We start from the raw sequence: 13,742 nt of genomic DNA on the forward strand, positions 1-13,742 counted from the left end.
CAGCTAAGCCCATACTCCGACCGCAACTTTGAAGTGCTCCACGGGACGTGCGCAGGTTTAAATCTGCGATGACGCATATCTCCTCCCTGAGCGCTGGGTTGGGAGATCCGGAGTTCAGCTGATGCCCCATCTCCTCTAATAACTCCGCTTGATAGGCTGTAAGGAGGGACGTCCGTTCAAAGCACAAACGGCCAGTGCAGATGATTTATAGATCTTTTGAAAAACAGAGGCGACGAAGCATTCTGTTTTCCCTGGCAGCGAGGCTCCGGTTGAAGAGAGCGCTGCCCTGCGACTTGGGTGCAAATGATTAGCCACAGATGATTCAACAGGGGGAGGATCCGCCATCCCCAAATCCTCCATTCCCTGAACATCCAGCCTCGAGAAGCCCTTGACGGGCACACGGTGGGAAAAAGGCTTGTCCCAAAACCTCTTCATTTCAGCCACACAAGCCGGGACGGCTGGAATAAACTGCCTTGCTGGAGGGAGACGTGACGGAAGCCTCTTTCCATCATACAAATCTCTTTCAGCCCCCTGATCTGCCGGTTGGGATGGCCAGTCGATCGATAGTTTAGCCGCGACAGACCTCGAGTAGATCCGTGCCCGTCTGTACAGGGGTGGGTGAACTCACATCCTGTGCACTCGGTGGACGCAACTGATTTGGGGAAAGAATAGCATCTTCATCATCCTTGTCCTCGAGGATGGCCGACAACACTTCGTCCTCGTCATCTTCCTCTCCTGCTAACGGATCTTCGAACAGCGGGGGAAGGACGGGTGACACCCTCTCCATCATCTCTCCCCACGAGCTGACGGCCTGCGGACAATCCATCGGTTCCTCTCTGGGTTGAGCAGAGAGGCATGGGTCTGACTTCCCAGCTACTGCCACGCAGAGTCTCCGCTCTCGGGTTTTAGCCGAGAACTTCGTGCAGTGAGGACAGGCCTCGGGGTTGGACAGAGCTGCCTGAGCGTGTTTAGCCCCCAAACAGGAGATGCAGAGGCCATGTGAATCCTTCGCAAAAATCCACATTCCACAAGCACACGGATGGGGAGGAAGACCTTTTCCTCCGGGGCTCTCCGGCTCTTTCGCAGTGGCCATGAGGCCTGCACTCTCTTCGTACGGTAATCCCACCACAACGTGACAACTAGGCCTGTCGCGATAATTAAATAACTGTCTAATCACGATTATTTGATCTAAAATTTGATTTGATTATTGTGCTTTTTATACGACACAAGGGGGAGTCATACACCAAAAGAAACAGAAGAGCACCAGTTTGCTTTTCATGACAATAGGCTACATCAGGTTCCCAATTCCAGCCCATGTTCCGAATTGAAGTAAACTTCAACGGATTTCCCCTGCTCAGGGAGTAGGGAGCAATGAACTCTGTGTAGGGATCATATCGATCGGAACACAGTTCATGCACGTAGCTCTTCTAACGAGCTGGTTATCTGAATCGTGAGGACTGGAATTGGGAACCACTGGGCTACATCATGTGTCATTCACCGGTGAGAAAACTTTAAAAGTATTACAATACCAGGAGGGAAGATCGGGTTGTTGATCTTTGTCTGCCATTCTCGCTCTGTCTGCACAGCGTGCGTGAACATGCTGATGACGCATCCTGTCTGCGCGAACCGGGTGCGCAGGGGTATGCTAATACATACGTTTACAGGCAGGTAGGAAAGCCAATTAAAACGCTTGGACCGAGTGTTTTGATTGGACGAACATTTCTTGGTCCTATGCCTTCCACAGAATATATAAATACAGATAAATACATTTAGACCACTTAACTTAATGATTGCTATCGGGATGTGAAGATACTTTCAACCAGCATAACAAAAAATGTTTCTGAAGACAATCACCTATTGCACCTTTAAATATTCATCTGTACTTCACATTGAACTATGGAACGGTCTCAGAACACCTGAAATATAGTGCAAGGAAACTTTATGGTGCTCTATAATGATTTTGTGCCTTTCGTGGGGCTTAACAATAATACAGAATAGTATACACACAATATCGGATTTGGATCGGTCTCGTCTGACCGATACCCCGATCCAGCAGAAAATGCCAGTATCTTAGCGATACCGATACTGAATATCAGATCGGCGGACCCCTACAAAAAACTGAATGAAATCTGTGCTACATGACTAGAAATGACTAGAAAACAAAGGAAAAGGGATCCGGCGTTCCGTTTTGTCAAAAACATCAACACTCATAATGCACTTTAGATCCTGACACTGCCCTCTGTTGATCCGACTGTCCATGAGCAGGAATACAAAATGTGAAAGTTCGATCTGTAGTTTTAACCAAAAGCCTGGAGCTCTCGAAAGCAGGATAGTGCAAAATGGCCCGCTTCACATCATCCAGTAGACTGACAAATAGACAGGGATATACGGGTGCAGCTAACATAAAGGACACAGAAAAACTGAAAAAATAGAAAATAGATAGAACAATATACACAAAATGTGTGATGATTCACACCAAAAACCATACTTACAATATTAACTATATTAGTGTCCATACTAATAAACGATAACATTATATTTAATCTTATTTAAGAGTGGGCTTTACTCATAGAATGTTTTGTGAATGTGATGTCAGCATACACTTTAAAGTAGGAACAATTTTGTTTAGCTGTCAATGTTTTTTTCATTCATCAGATAGAAAAAAAGCTCTGAAAGTGATTCCAACGATATTGTTTCTCTGTTATAATAATTTTTTTGTGTGGATGCCACTATTCTCTTAGAGTTATAACGTTTTTTTTTTTTACTTTATGGTTATAGTTATCGTTTTATTTTAATTATATTGCTGGAATCGCTTTCAGAAGGATGTTTTCCAGTTGATGAATGATAAGTTATTATTAAAGCTATCGTTTTAGGTGTGAATGAGCCATAAGAACTGATTATTTCACAGACATAACTAAGTGCATCAAACAAATCACTTTCAATGGCTTGATGCCAATATCACAATACCAATGCAATGAGTGCTTTTGAGTAGTTCTTCATCAAAAATGCTTATTTTACCAACCTAATTTGTGTTCATCACATTACACCAGCTAAAAATAAACCATGGTTCATATGACCCATTTCTACACTGACATGAAATACTGCCACAGATTGTCGCCATTTAAAGGTCCCATATTGTACACCTTTCTGGAGTTTTATTTTAGGTTTTGATGTCCTTAAGAATATATATTTGCGGTATAAGTACCAAAAACCATCTCAATATATTTTTACAGCTTTTCTCTCAGGAGCTCTGCTGAGAACAGGTCGATTTTGGCCTGTCTAATTAATATTCATGAGCCTCTCTTCTGATTGGCCAGTTGTTTTCTGAGTGACGCACGGCCAGGCCAACCACAGCTAACTAGGGTCAGCCGACGTCACAGCGCTAGCTGGAAGCAGCCCATTCAAACCAGCGCAGATGCGGCTACACGAGGAGCTTAAAATATCATCTTGTTGTGATGTTGGGTGCCAGAATCGACGTAATACAGCCTCAAATTAGAAATTTGATCGCATATCTGCTGCCACTGCCAGACAAAAAAACCGACGACAGCTGTGGTTAAACACGATAAAACGAGCAGACTGGACAGAAACGATAGTCAAAAATGCTTGCATTTGCAGCGCACACTTCTTATCAGAAAAGGTTCAATAAAGTATTGTCTTTTGTTGTTATGGGCGCGTCTACAGATTTCTTGCCATATGTCTATGTTTCTTGCATCTCACGACTATGTCGTGTATGAAATAATGTCTGTGCATGTGTATAAAACAACAAACTGACAATTTATATATAATCATTTGTAATTGTATATACATTGTTGTGATTAATTGTGGCCGGAACAATAATGTAGCTGTAAAAATAGTTGCCTGCTGAAATTGAAATGTATATACATCTTCATCATACATAGACACGGTGAGTTTGTCTTTACTATACACGTTAGATGTGATCCACCTCATAGTAACAATCCTGTCAGATCGTCCATCCTTTGAGTGAGAGTGTAACGTTACAGGTCGGCCGATCTGGTTTCGTAGTTAAAGTTAACCTTTTCGACATGTTTCCGTGAAGCCAAAAGCTGCGTGTTTGTAAGAAACAAATCCGTCTCAAAAACGTTTTTAGTCCATAATTCATAATAACACTTCCTGAAGTGTAAAAATCCATCTCCTGTTATCCTCTCACATTAAAATCCACCCACAAATTTGTTTAGGACTGTTTTGGACTCTTTTCACTTGTAAATGGTGCTTGATCTGCATATTTCTCTCCTGATTCAGCTAAAACAACTTTTTCACTGGAGAAAGCAATATTATGGAGAGAGGACTCGTATTTTAGCTGGAAGCAACAGTTTAAAACAGTCTTGATGGATTTCTTACAAACACGCAGCTTTTGGCTTCACAAGTCATTAACTGATGGACTGGAGTGGTGTGGATTACTTGTGGATTATTGTGATGTTTTTATCAGCTGTTTGGACTCTCATTCTGACGGCACCCATTCACTGCAGAGCATCCACTGGTGAGCAAGTGATGCAATGCTACATTTCTCCAGATCTGATGAAGAAACAAACTCATCTACATCTTGGATGGCCTGAGGGTGAGGACATTTTCAGCAAATTTTCATTTTTAGGTGAACTATCCCTTTAACGTACGGTACATTACATCCACTTGAATATATTGAATGAGTTTTTATTAAGCCAGCCACAGAGTATATTAAAGTGGTCTAGCACTCACCTCTCTGTATGGTAACATGGCAGATGACACAAACCCTGGCTTCTTTGTCCAGATATTTCAGTCTGCATTTGCGGTTGCAGCAGTTAGCACAGTACACCTGCAAAGCAGACAACATTATTCACTCAAACACTGGATAAACACAGTACTTCATCAGACATAAACCTGGATAAAACTCTCTGGTGTCCTTTAGCCCATTTAATTTATTGGCCCAATATGTCTTGGAAACAGCAACTCAGTGCAGCAATTCAACCGGGGAAACTATATCAGCACTAAAAATACATTCTGCTGACCCGGCAAATCTGCCTCTATATTTAGCATCTCCAGAGCAGAATAAACCACACACTGACGTAATGAAAACAAAAGACCTCGCACCCATAGATAAAATGAGGACTTTTGCTGTCTAAGGCAGTGGACTACAGGTTTAAGGCTTTCCTGAAGTTATAAATAAATTAGAACACAATGGCAGGACTGTGTCACAGACCTCTGCTCGAAATCAACGCAGCTGGCAGCATGTTAATTCATTGATTCACACTGCGGTTATTTGCCTTTCACCTCCAAACGTCAGGGCACACTTATCTAATACACAAAGTTACAAAGTCACTTTCAGAACTGAAGCAAACGTATTACTAAGACTCTAATTAAGTTCATTTATGCAAAATACACCATGACAGGGTGATCAGGATCCAAATGTAAAAGGGTTTATTTTGAAATAATGATCATCTGACTGTACTTATCTTGCTTATTTTGAGGATACTTACCCGATAAATAATAAATGGACATGAAATATTGATCAGAGTTGAAACTATTTTGTTATGTGAGAAGAAAGAGTGCAGAGTAACATAGTAAACAAGAAAATCGCCTCCCTGGGACAATGGTCAATTATACAATTTAAATGCAAATAAAATAAAATAAAAGTTTGGGGTCGGTGAGATTTTTTTTAATGTATAATATATTTGTGTTATATTTTTTTATAATAATGTATAGGTAAAAATCACTCATGGTTCAGTTTGTATCATGCTTCTGTGGCCACAGGTTTGGTTCAAAATATGCATGCACTAATTAGATTGATTTGAGACAGATATAAATAACCAATATTGTAACAATATTCTGTTTTTTTTGTTTTTGTTTTTTAAAGAGGCCCTTTTACCGGATGTTTACATACATCCACGTTTACATAAAACCAGCCATATGGTGCAGTAAAATACATCCTAGTACTACTGCAGTTAATTACTATTATTATAAATGTATTATATAAAAAAAATATATATATATATATAATAATAATATAATATTAAATATATAACTACTAAAGTTTAAAAGTTTGGGGTCGGAAATATTTTTTAATGTTTTTGAAAGAAGACTCTTCTGCTCAACAAGGCTCATTTATTTGATCAAAAATACAGTAAAAACAGTAATATTGTGAAATATTACTACGGTTTAAAATATCTGTTCAAATTTCAAATAGAAATTTGAATATCTGTTAAACTGTAATTTATTTCTGTGATCAAAGCTGAATTGTCAGCATCATTACTCCAGTCTTCAGTGTCACATGATCATTCAGAAATCATTCTAATATGCTGATTTGCTGCTGAAGAAACATTTATTATTATCATTGTTGAAAACATGCATCTTATTTTTTATTTTTCAAGATTCTTTGATGAATAGAAAAAAAACAGCATTTATTTGAAACACAAATCTTTTGTAACCTTATGGTCACTTTTGATCAATTTAATGCCATCATGCTCTTTAAGGTCACAAAACTCTGGACTTTTAGTAGTACCTAGGATATCTAAGTCTTCCTGATAATGTCCGAGGCTCAAACACACACTCTCTGTTTAAATTTAGATTAAAGACACATCTCTTCAGCCAAGCATTCGCATAATGAATCTCAATCTCACCCTTGTTCCCAGTTAGATGTGATAAAAGTCACAAACATATTTTTTTGCTTGAAACGTTATGAACAGCAGTTACACTAATTCTTTTCCATTTGTCTTTCTGTTTCTACCCCGGGATGCCCATCTCGAGGTATCTAGAGATTACACCAGCTCCAGCGTGGATCCAGCCTCATAGAAAGACTTCAGATGACCCCAACACCTGTGAAGAGATGATGCTGACCCCTGCGAGGACCCCAGATGACCCCAACTTGAATCGACATGCACAACTGCCAAAATTTCTCTATATTGTAATCATTATGATCACACTTGTAATAATCGCTTTAATGAGCTTCTGCCTAAAATTAATTCATGTTAGCTAGCGGTATGATTATATTATCTTGAACTGCTCATTTGTGAAATGAACATTACTTGGACACATTCACTTCTGCTTTGTAATGTAGACAAATGCATTTTCCGTAAAGCTGCTTTGAAACAATGTGTATTGTGAAAAGCGCTACACAAATAAATTTGAATTGAATTAATGCATGCTTGCAGAATAAAAGCATTAATTTCTTACAAAATAAATCGCACTGACCCCAGACTATTTTTGCTTTAATATTTTCCAAATAATTGTGGATACTGACACTGAGAGACAACAAACTTACCTTCCCACATGCTCTGCAATGGTGTCTCCTCTTGGTAAAGGTAAACTTTTGCTCACAATTCATGCAGTTAGGAGCCTCGGAGTCTGGCACCCAAGGAGGCTGCTTTGACCCCAGACCCTCGACCTCGTGTGCTGGTGGATCAGGACTCTCTCCTGGGTATGGTGGAGGCTCGGAAAGCTCATCATGGCCATAACTGGCATCATATTGCTGATAAGAATAGTTATATTCACAGTTATTTTCATCTTGGTTGGGAGAAATTTGCGAGTCATGCTCTGCAGAAAGGCCTGCTACATTGGGTTCAGCATGGCCGGTCCGGTGTCTTTCAGATGGAGGCCGTGCGGTTTGGTTGGATAACTGCTTTGGTCTCGCCCCGCCGTAATTTGACTCTTGGTTGGGGGCACAAACTGACTGAATCTCAACAGGGCTGGTTGCATTCTCATGGATAATAGTTTGTGTGGAGTCTGTCCTCAGCGGGCTGCTGTCCTGAGATGAAGAAGAAACGCTAGAACCTTCGCTCTCCTCCAGATATTGAAGTGAACCATCACTCTCAGGAGAAGCAAACGTCTCGACTTTACAGCTCTGCAGCTCCTCATCTAAAAAGCCTTCCACGTTTCCGTTAAATTCTGAAAAGCTGTCATCTACGAATTTGTCTGCGCCTGCGTCGGAATTGATTTTCACATCCTGACCCATCAGAAAGGCGTCCAGCTCCTCGTCCGTAACCATCATAACGGTCTGGTCGCTTTCAGGAAGGTAATCGTTGGCGATACTGAACTCATAGGAAAAATTTGGGCTTTCTGAATAGGGCGGAGATGGGTTGCTTTCACACAACTCTTTCTCTGTTGGCGACAAGTTGCGCTTAAAGTTTCTTTCAGGGTAATGGCCCGAGACAGCAGTTGCCCTTTCTGTGTTCGACATGATTTGGACTAGCTCAGGTTCATCTTCAGGTGAGGAATCAGGCCTATTGGAGGAGAACGGTGTTGTGGGTTCTTCTAACGGAAGAATGAACTCTTCAGCCTCTTGAATCGCTGAATTTTTTTCCAGTTCAGCCTCATCTTTGGTTTCAATCACTGCTGTCTGTGGGTCTAAAGACGCCACAAGGGATCCACACATAGATACGGCCATTGGCAAGCAAGAGAGAGAAGGTTCCTTCTCCAAGGAGGGACTTCCAGCTGAATCCTCTGGAGTTTTAACACTGAGATCTTCAGACAGTTGGGTATCTGTTGAGTCCGGCTGGAGCGATACAGCATGCTCTTCTTTGGTTGCTGAAATAGCTTCATCTGTAGCATGAGGATCTGAATTACTAACATCGTCCTCGTTCACTGAGACTTCGCATGGAGAATTGTTCTGATCATTGGCGTTTGAGTCTTCAGGACAAGAACTTTCAATCTGATTGCACTCCAAAGGTGTGATGCTACTTGAACCATGAGGGTCACCAACGGCCGGTAATATGACATCCAGCAGGCTGAATGAGTTATAGTTAACCTCAGAGTCAAGATTTGGTAATTCACCGGCGTTAGAAGCATCTTCTGGACTAGATACTACAGGACTCTCGAAGTCCACTAGCAGCACCTCATTAGTTTGTTTCTCAGGAACATCCAGCTCTTTAAAGTCCTCCTGACTGTCAGCCTGCTGGAGGTTTGCAGAACCCGTATCATTCACCAGGTCACACACAGGCTTCAGCGACCGGTCCGGACAAGGCGGAGCTGAACTTTTGATGCCTCTGCTATCGACAGAGGACAGAAGATCCACACCTGTGAGCGGCCGTTCATTTGAATAAGAATCTTTTTGGTTTAAAGTAATACTTTGTGATGTAAGTCCATAGTGCAGGGCATTGACATCTGGGAGTGTTTGTGTAACTGTGTGTTGCTCTGGTATGAAGCTCTGAAGGTCCAAATGGTGACCAGGGATGATCGTGGAGTCCGGACAAGGAGCGCTTGCAAAAGTGGCGGGCTTGTTCTCAAGCTCCTCTGAAAATAAAGTGAAACATCATATTAATTTATAATATAGCTTACATGACAACATCAACCATAATAAAATATCCAAATAAATATAAAATCATAAAACTGACAAACTTTAAAATCAGACAACATATACAGTATATATTGTTGCGCATATTCAATATTATATATAACCTATGTCATATATGTGATTTGAATTTTCCATTCAAAGAATCCTGAAAAAAATGTATCACCGTTTTCAACATTGATGATAATAATAAGAACAATTATTAATAATTGAGCACCGATAATAACTAATAATAATTTAGCAGCAAATTAGCATATTTCTGAATGATCATGTGACATTCAAGACTGGAGTAATGATGCTGAAAATTCAGCTTTGCCATCAAAAGAACAAATTTGAATTTTAAAATATATTCAGATAGAAAACAATTATTTAAAATTTTTATAATATTTCAACAATTTTCAAAAACATTAAAAAAAATACAATTTCCAAACTTTTGACCCGTAGTATATAGCACACACACTAAATTTGTGACCCTGGAGCACAAAAGCAGTCTTAAGTCGCTGGGGTATATTTGTAGCAATAGCCAAAAATACATTGTATGGGTCAAAATTATAGATTTTTCTTTCATGCCAAAAATCATTAGGTTATTAAGTAAAGATCATGTTCCATGAAGATAGTTTGTAAATGTCCTACCGTAAATGTATCAAAACTTAATTTTTGATTAGTAATATGCATTGCTAAGAGCTTCATTTGGACAGATGTAAAGGCAATTTTCTCAATATTTTGATTTTTTTGCACCCTCAGATTCCAGATTTTCAAATAGTTGTATCTCAGCCAAATATTGTCCTATCCTAACAAACCATACATCAATGGAAATCTTATTTATTCAGCTTTCAGATGATGCATAATTCTCAATTTCGAAGAATTGACCGTTATGACTGGTTTTGTGGTCCAGGGTCACATTTAAGTTAAGCAACCAACATGATATCATAAATCTTATGACAAACTATAGGATATATACATATTATATAGAACGTATGATCAACTAATTGAATGGCAAAATTTACATTAATTCACCCTAAATTGAGAAGTGCAAAATTCATATTTGCCACACTATTATATCAGTAAAGTAAAAAGTCTCAAACCTGCGTTGAGCTCAAAGTCATCCAAAAGCTTGTCCAGGTCGCACACAGCAGCCTTAAAATAACTGTCCATCCTAGGACGGGGTACGATACACCTCACTTACCCCTGCAGAGAAACTGGGGCAGTTGGGACAGAAAGTTACAAATCACACATTTTTTACAAATATAACATTTCTATGTCTTAGGAATCTAACTAGGGAATACTTGGTAGTTACTGACAGTAATAGACAAAATAATAAGAATCAAAGAGACAAGCTGTTCTCAATGATTTAGTACAAATAAGTAAAAAGTGGGGACAAATATATATGGCTATTACAGTTGGGACAGAAAGATAAAAATTTAAGTTTTTCCAAATATAAATTTCTCCTTCTTAGGAATCTAACCAGGGAGTCTGACTTAGTAGTTACTGACAGTGATAGACAAAATAAGAAACAAATAGACAAGCTGTTCTCAATACTTAAATACTAAAAAGTGGGGACAAATATGTACGGCTATTATTTAATATTCAATATTTGTATAATTGCAAGATTGAATATTTTCAACATCTGAATTCACAGTAACTTGTTCAGATGTTTAGTTTGCTGTGATTTACTGTGAAGTGAAAAGTGGAAGTGTGATTTCACCAGGTTTACAGTCCAAATCACAGATTTGACAAAGAACACATTGTAAACAGCAATACATTATAAAGAACCTATAAATACAAAAACAATATAATGAATTAATACACTCAGAATATGGTACCTATCTGAGATTTCTCTGTCATGAGCTATGACATCAACCTTTGTTTCGAAAGGGTTGTTAATTATTCATCTAAATGAACACTTAGTGCTTATTAGTCTTATTATTTTCAATATTAATAATAACACCATAATTTGGCTAAGATAAAGAGTCTATAATTAGCTATATTAATGTCATTTACCTACTCACTGTCAAAAACTAATAAAGCACTCCATTCAAACCAAATAAAGGTTTCTTAACGTCAACCCTAAAATATCAAAAATAAACAGTAACTTATTATTTTCATAAAGTTATATTAGCTGTTCGGTTATCATTAGCAATCTGCTAACTAGCTTCTAGCTGTTAGCGTCTAATCACACACAAACATAAATACAACCCCGGTAACAGTAATATTATATTTTATGATATCATTCCGCTTCATTATCTACCTTAATGTGTGTCATTGTTCAGTCGCCTTCGTTTCTTGGCTGTATTCAGATGAAATGTTAGTGTATTTTACTGTTAGCAGCTAGCTAATGTCTTCTTTTTCCTCAGTAAATTCCACAGTCGACTGAGCGAGCTACCATTTCCACCCGGCGCTGTTTAAAGGGGACGCGCACTATTTTTGACTGAATTGCCTTAAGCCAGGGTAGCATCATATCCTGAGAACCAGAAAAAAACGTTTTGTGAATTTTGTTGTGCGTTTTTTTTTTAATGTCATTACATTAATTGGAGCATAAGAAACAAATTATAATTTTTTTTTAATTTTTCATATTTTATTCTATGTCCTTTGTAGAGGACGTCAGGACTAAGTTATTCAAATAAATAAATAAATAGACATGAAAAGGCATGTATATGCAAAAACAATGTTTTATTTTTTTTCATTCACCAATCAGTTTTTAGGTTTCAGGCTATTTTTAGTCAAACTTTGTACAAAGATGATTCTCAACTATGTTATGAAAGATATAACAGAATGATTTGATATACTTTTGTACTTTATGGAATATGTGTGAAAAATGTCCATAAATTGGTATTCCCATTCTATACAATGTATCCATAAATTGCATCTAATTTGTATATTAATGTGTTCTTGGGGCAAACCATAAGTGTAATAATGGGAGTAATAATTTGGCAACATTTTCATAAGAATATCTCATATTTCATGGGAATATTGATCTATAATTTCTTTCCCTATTGACTTGTTGTGTTTCCCCAAGATGCCTGATTAACATGATGTTTGTCCTGGTGTCCTCTTCAGAAGACATGCATGAAAATTACGCCTTGTTTCGTAACAAAAAGTCATATTCCGCTTTGAAACCCCATAACATTTTTCTGAGAAAAAAACAATTTGAAAATTATACAGGTTTAAATGATAATTACAAACCATTATCATATTTCTTAAGAGTACTAAATTTGAACATTCTGTCAATATCGGTCATATTTAAAGAACAAGGAGAAAGTTTGTTTATGATCAAACCTCCAAACATTTGATATCTCTGAAAAGCCCCGAATGTGCTCTGTACAGGACATCCAGACTTCAAACTGTGGCATGTTGGGTCTCAGAGAAATTCACTAAAATATAATGTCCTTTAAGTCACATGACATTTGAATGTCCGTCCACAACTCTTTTTCCCAGCCCTGTCACCCTCACACGGAAGACACCTGTTGAAGTGCTCCAGAAATTGCTCTATCAACATAATTTCTAAACATCTCTTCTCAAGAGGGATTTTTGCAGCATCGTTCTTAAGTAATTTAGATATTTTTATTCACAATTTAACTTTGTCTAACATAGTTTTACTGTAAATTGCAAAAATATCAATGTTTCCATATTACCACGGTGGAATTGTAGTAATGTATTTCCCCATTGGGATTTTTTATAGATAGTAGCATCAATAGTATGATTGCAGTTATTTATTTATTTGAAATGTTTATTGTAGTATAGTTGTATTTATGTATAAATAACAAAATTATTTCTTCTTTTCAGAAAATGAAAACAGCAATATTTTACGGAAAGGCCAGTAAGGAAGAGTGCAGAGATACTGTAGCTCTTCCATGTGATGAGAGCAAGGATGAGTTTGCCTTCAGCGAAGGTTAAATGATAGGGATCTACTTATTTTGGGTTTGCATGAGTTCCTTCCGAGTATATAACTCTATCAATTTCTAAAAGAAATGTGCATTTAAATAGAAAAGAAAATCGTTTCCCTAAGTACCCCTTCCAAAAATCTTTTTTTTTTTTTTTTAAATCTGTTTTGATTTGTATCATATGATTGAAGCGATTTCATGTAATAAAAACTTATTTGAAAAAATATTTCATGGTTAGAACATAATGCATACCTAATGCATATCTTATGTATGTGAATGATACAGAAAACATTATAAGGGAATTCCAGCTAACAACGTTTTCTAATGTTCCCATTAAAGGGGTCATATGATGTTGCTAAAAAGAACATTATTTTGTGTATTTGGTGTAATGAAATGTGTTTATGCGGTTTAAGGTTAAAAAAACACATTATTTCCCACATACTGTACATTATTGTTTCTCCTTGGCATCAACAATAAAGTTACACCTTCTTTTTTTGCGTGAACATTTGGGCGACGTTATGCAAATCTTCCCACACAGTGATGTAGACATGTGGGGGCGTGTTTAAACGAGGCGTTTTAGGAGG

The 13,742-nt window shown here is 38.0% G+C and overlaps 1 protein-coding gene across 1 annotated transcript; it reads right to left on the reverse strand.

The window, feature by feature from the left end:
• Positions 1-4,673: 4,673 nt before the first annotated feature.
• On the reverse strand, positions 4,674-11,649 carry LOC107708753 (zinc finger FYVE domain-containing protein 16-like). Its single transcript, XM_016513054.1, has 4 exons — positions 11,526-11,649; positions 10,363-10,476; positions 7,253-9,219; positions 4,674-4,810 (listed from the first exon to the last, which is right to left on the reverse strand). Exons 2-4 carry the CDS (start codon positions 10,430-10,432, stop codon positions 4,703-4,705), a joined length of 2,145 nt encoding a protein of 714 aa, XP_016368540.1. The 5' UTR covers positions 10,433-10,476; positions 11,526-11,649; the 3' UTR covers positions 4,674-4,702.
• Positions 11,650-13,742: the final 2,093 nt, after the last annotated feature.

Source organism: Sinocyclocheilus rhinocerous, unplaced genomic scaffold (genome assembly GCF_001515625.1).
Source record: "Sinocyclocheilus rhinocerous isolate Xijiao unplaced genomic scaffold, SAMN03320098_v1.1 scaffold4978, whole genome shotgun sequence".
NCBI classification, from domain to species: Eukaryota; Metazoa; Chordata; class Actinopteri; order Cypriniformes; family Cyprinidae; genus Sinocyclocheilus; species Sinocyclocheilus rhinocerous.

Bases quoted from the DNA above. Each gene is read 5' to 3' on its own strand.
- LOC107708753 (XM_016513054.1), bottom strand. From the start codon at position 10,432: ATGGACAGTTATTTTAAGGCTGCTGTGTGCGACCTGGACAAGCTTTTG. The intron at 9,220-10,362 runs GTTTGAGACTTT...CTTTATTTTCAG, and splicing joins TGACTTTGAGCTCAACGCAG to AGGAGCTTGAGAACAAGCCC. The intron at 4,811-7,252 runs GTAAGTTTGTTG...TCTGCTTTGCAG, and splicing joins ATTGCAGAGCATGTGGGAAG to GTGTACTGTGCTAACTGCTG.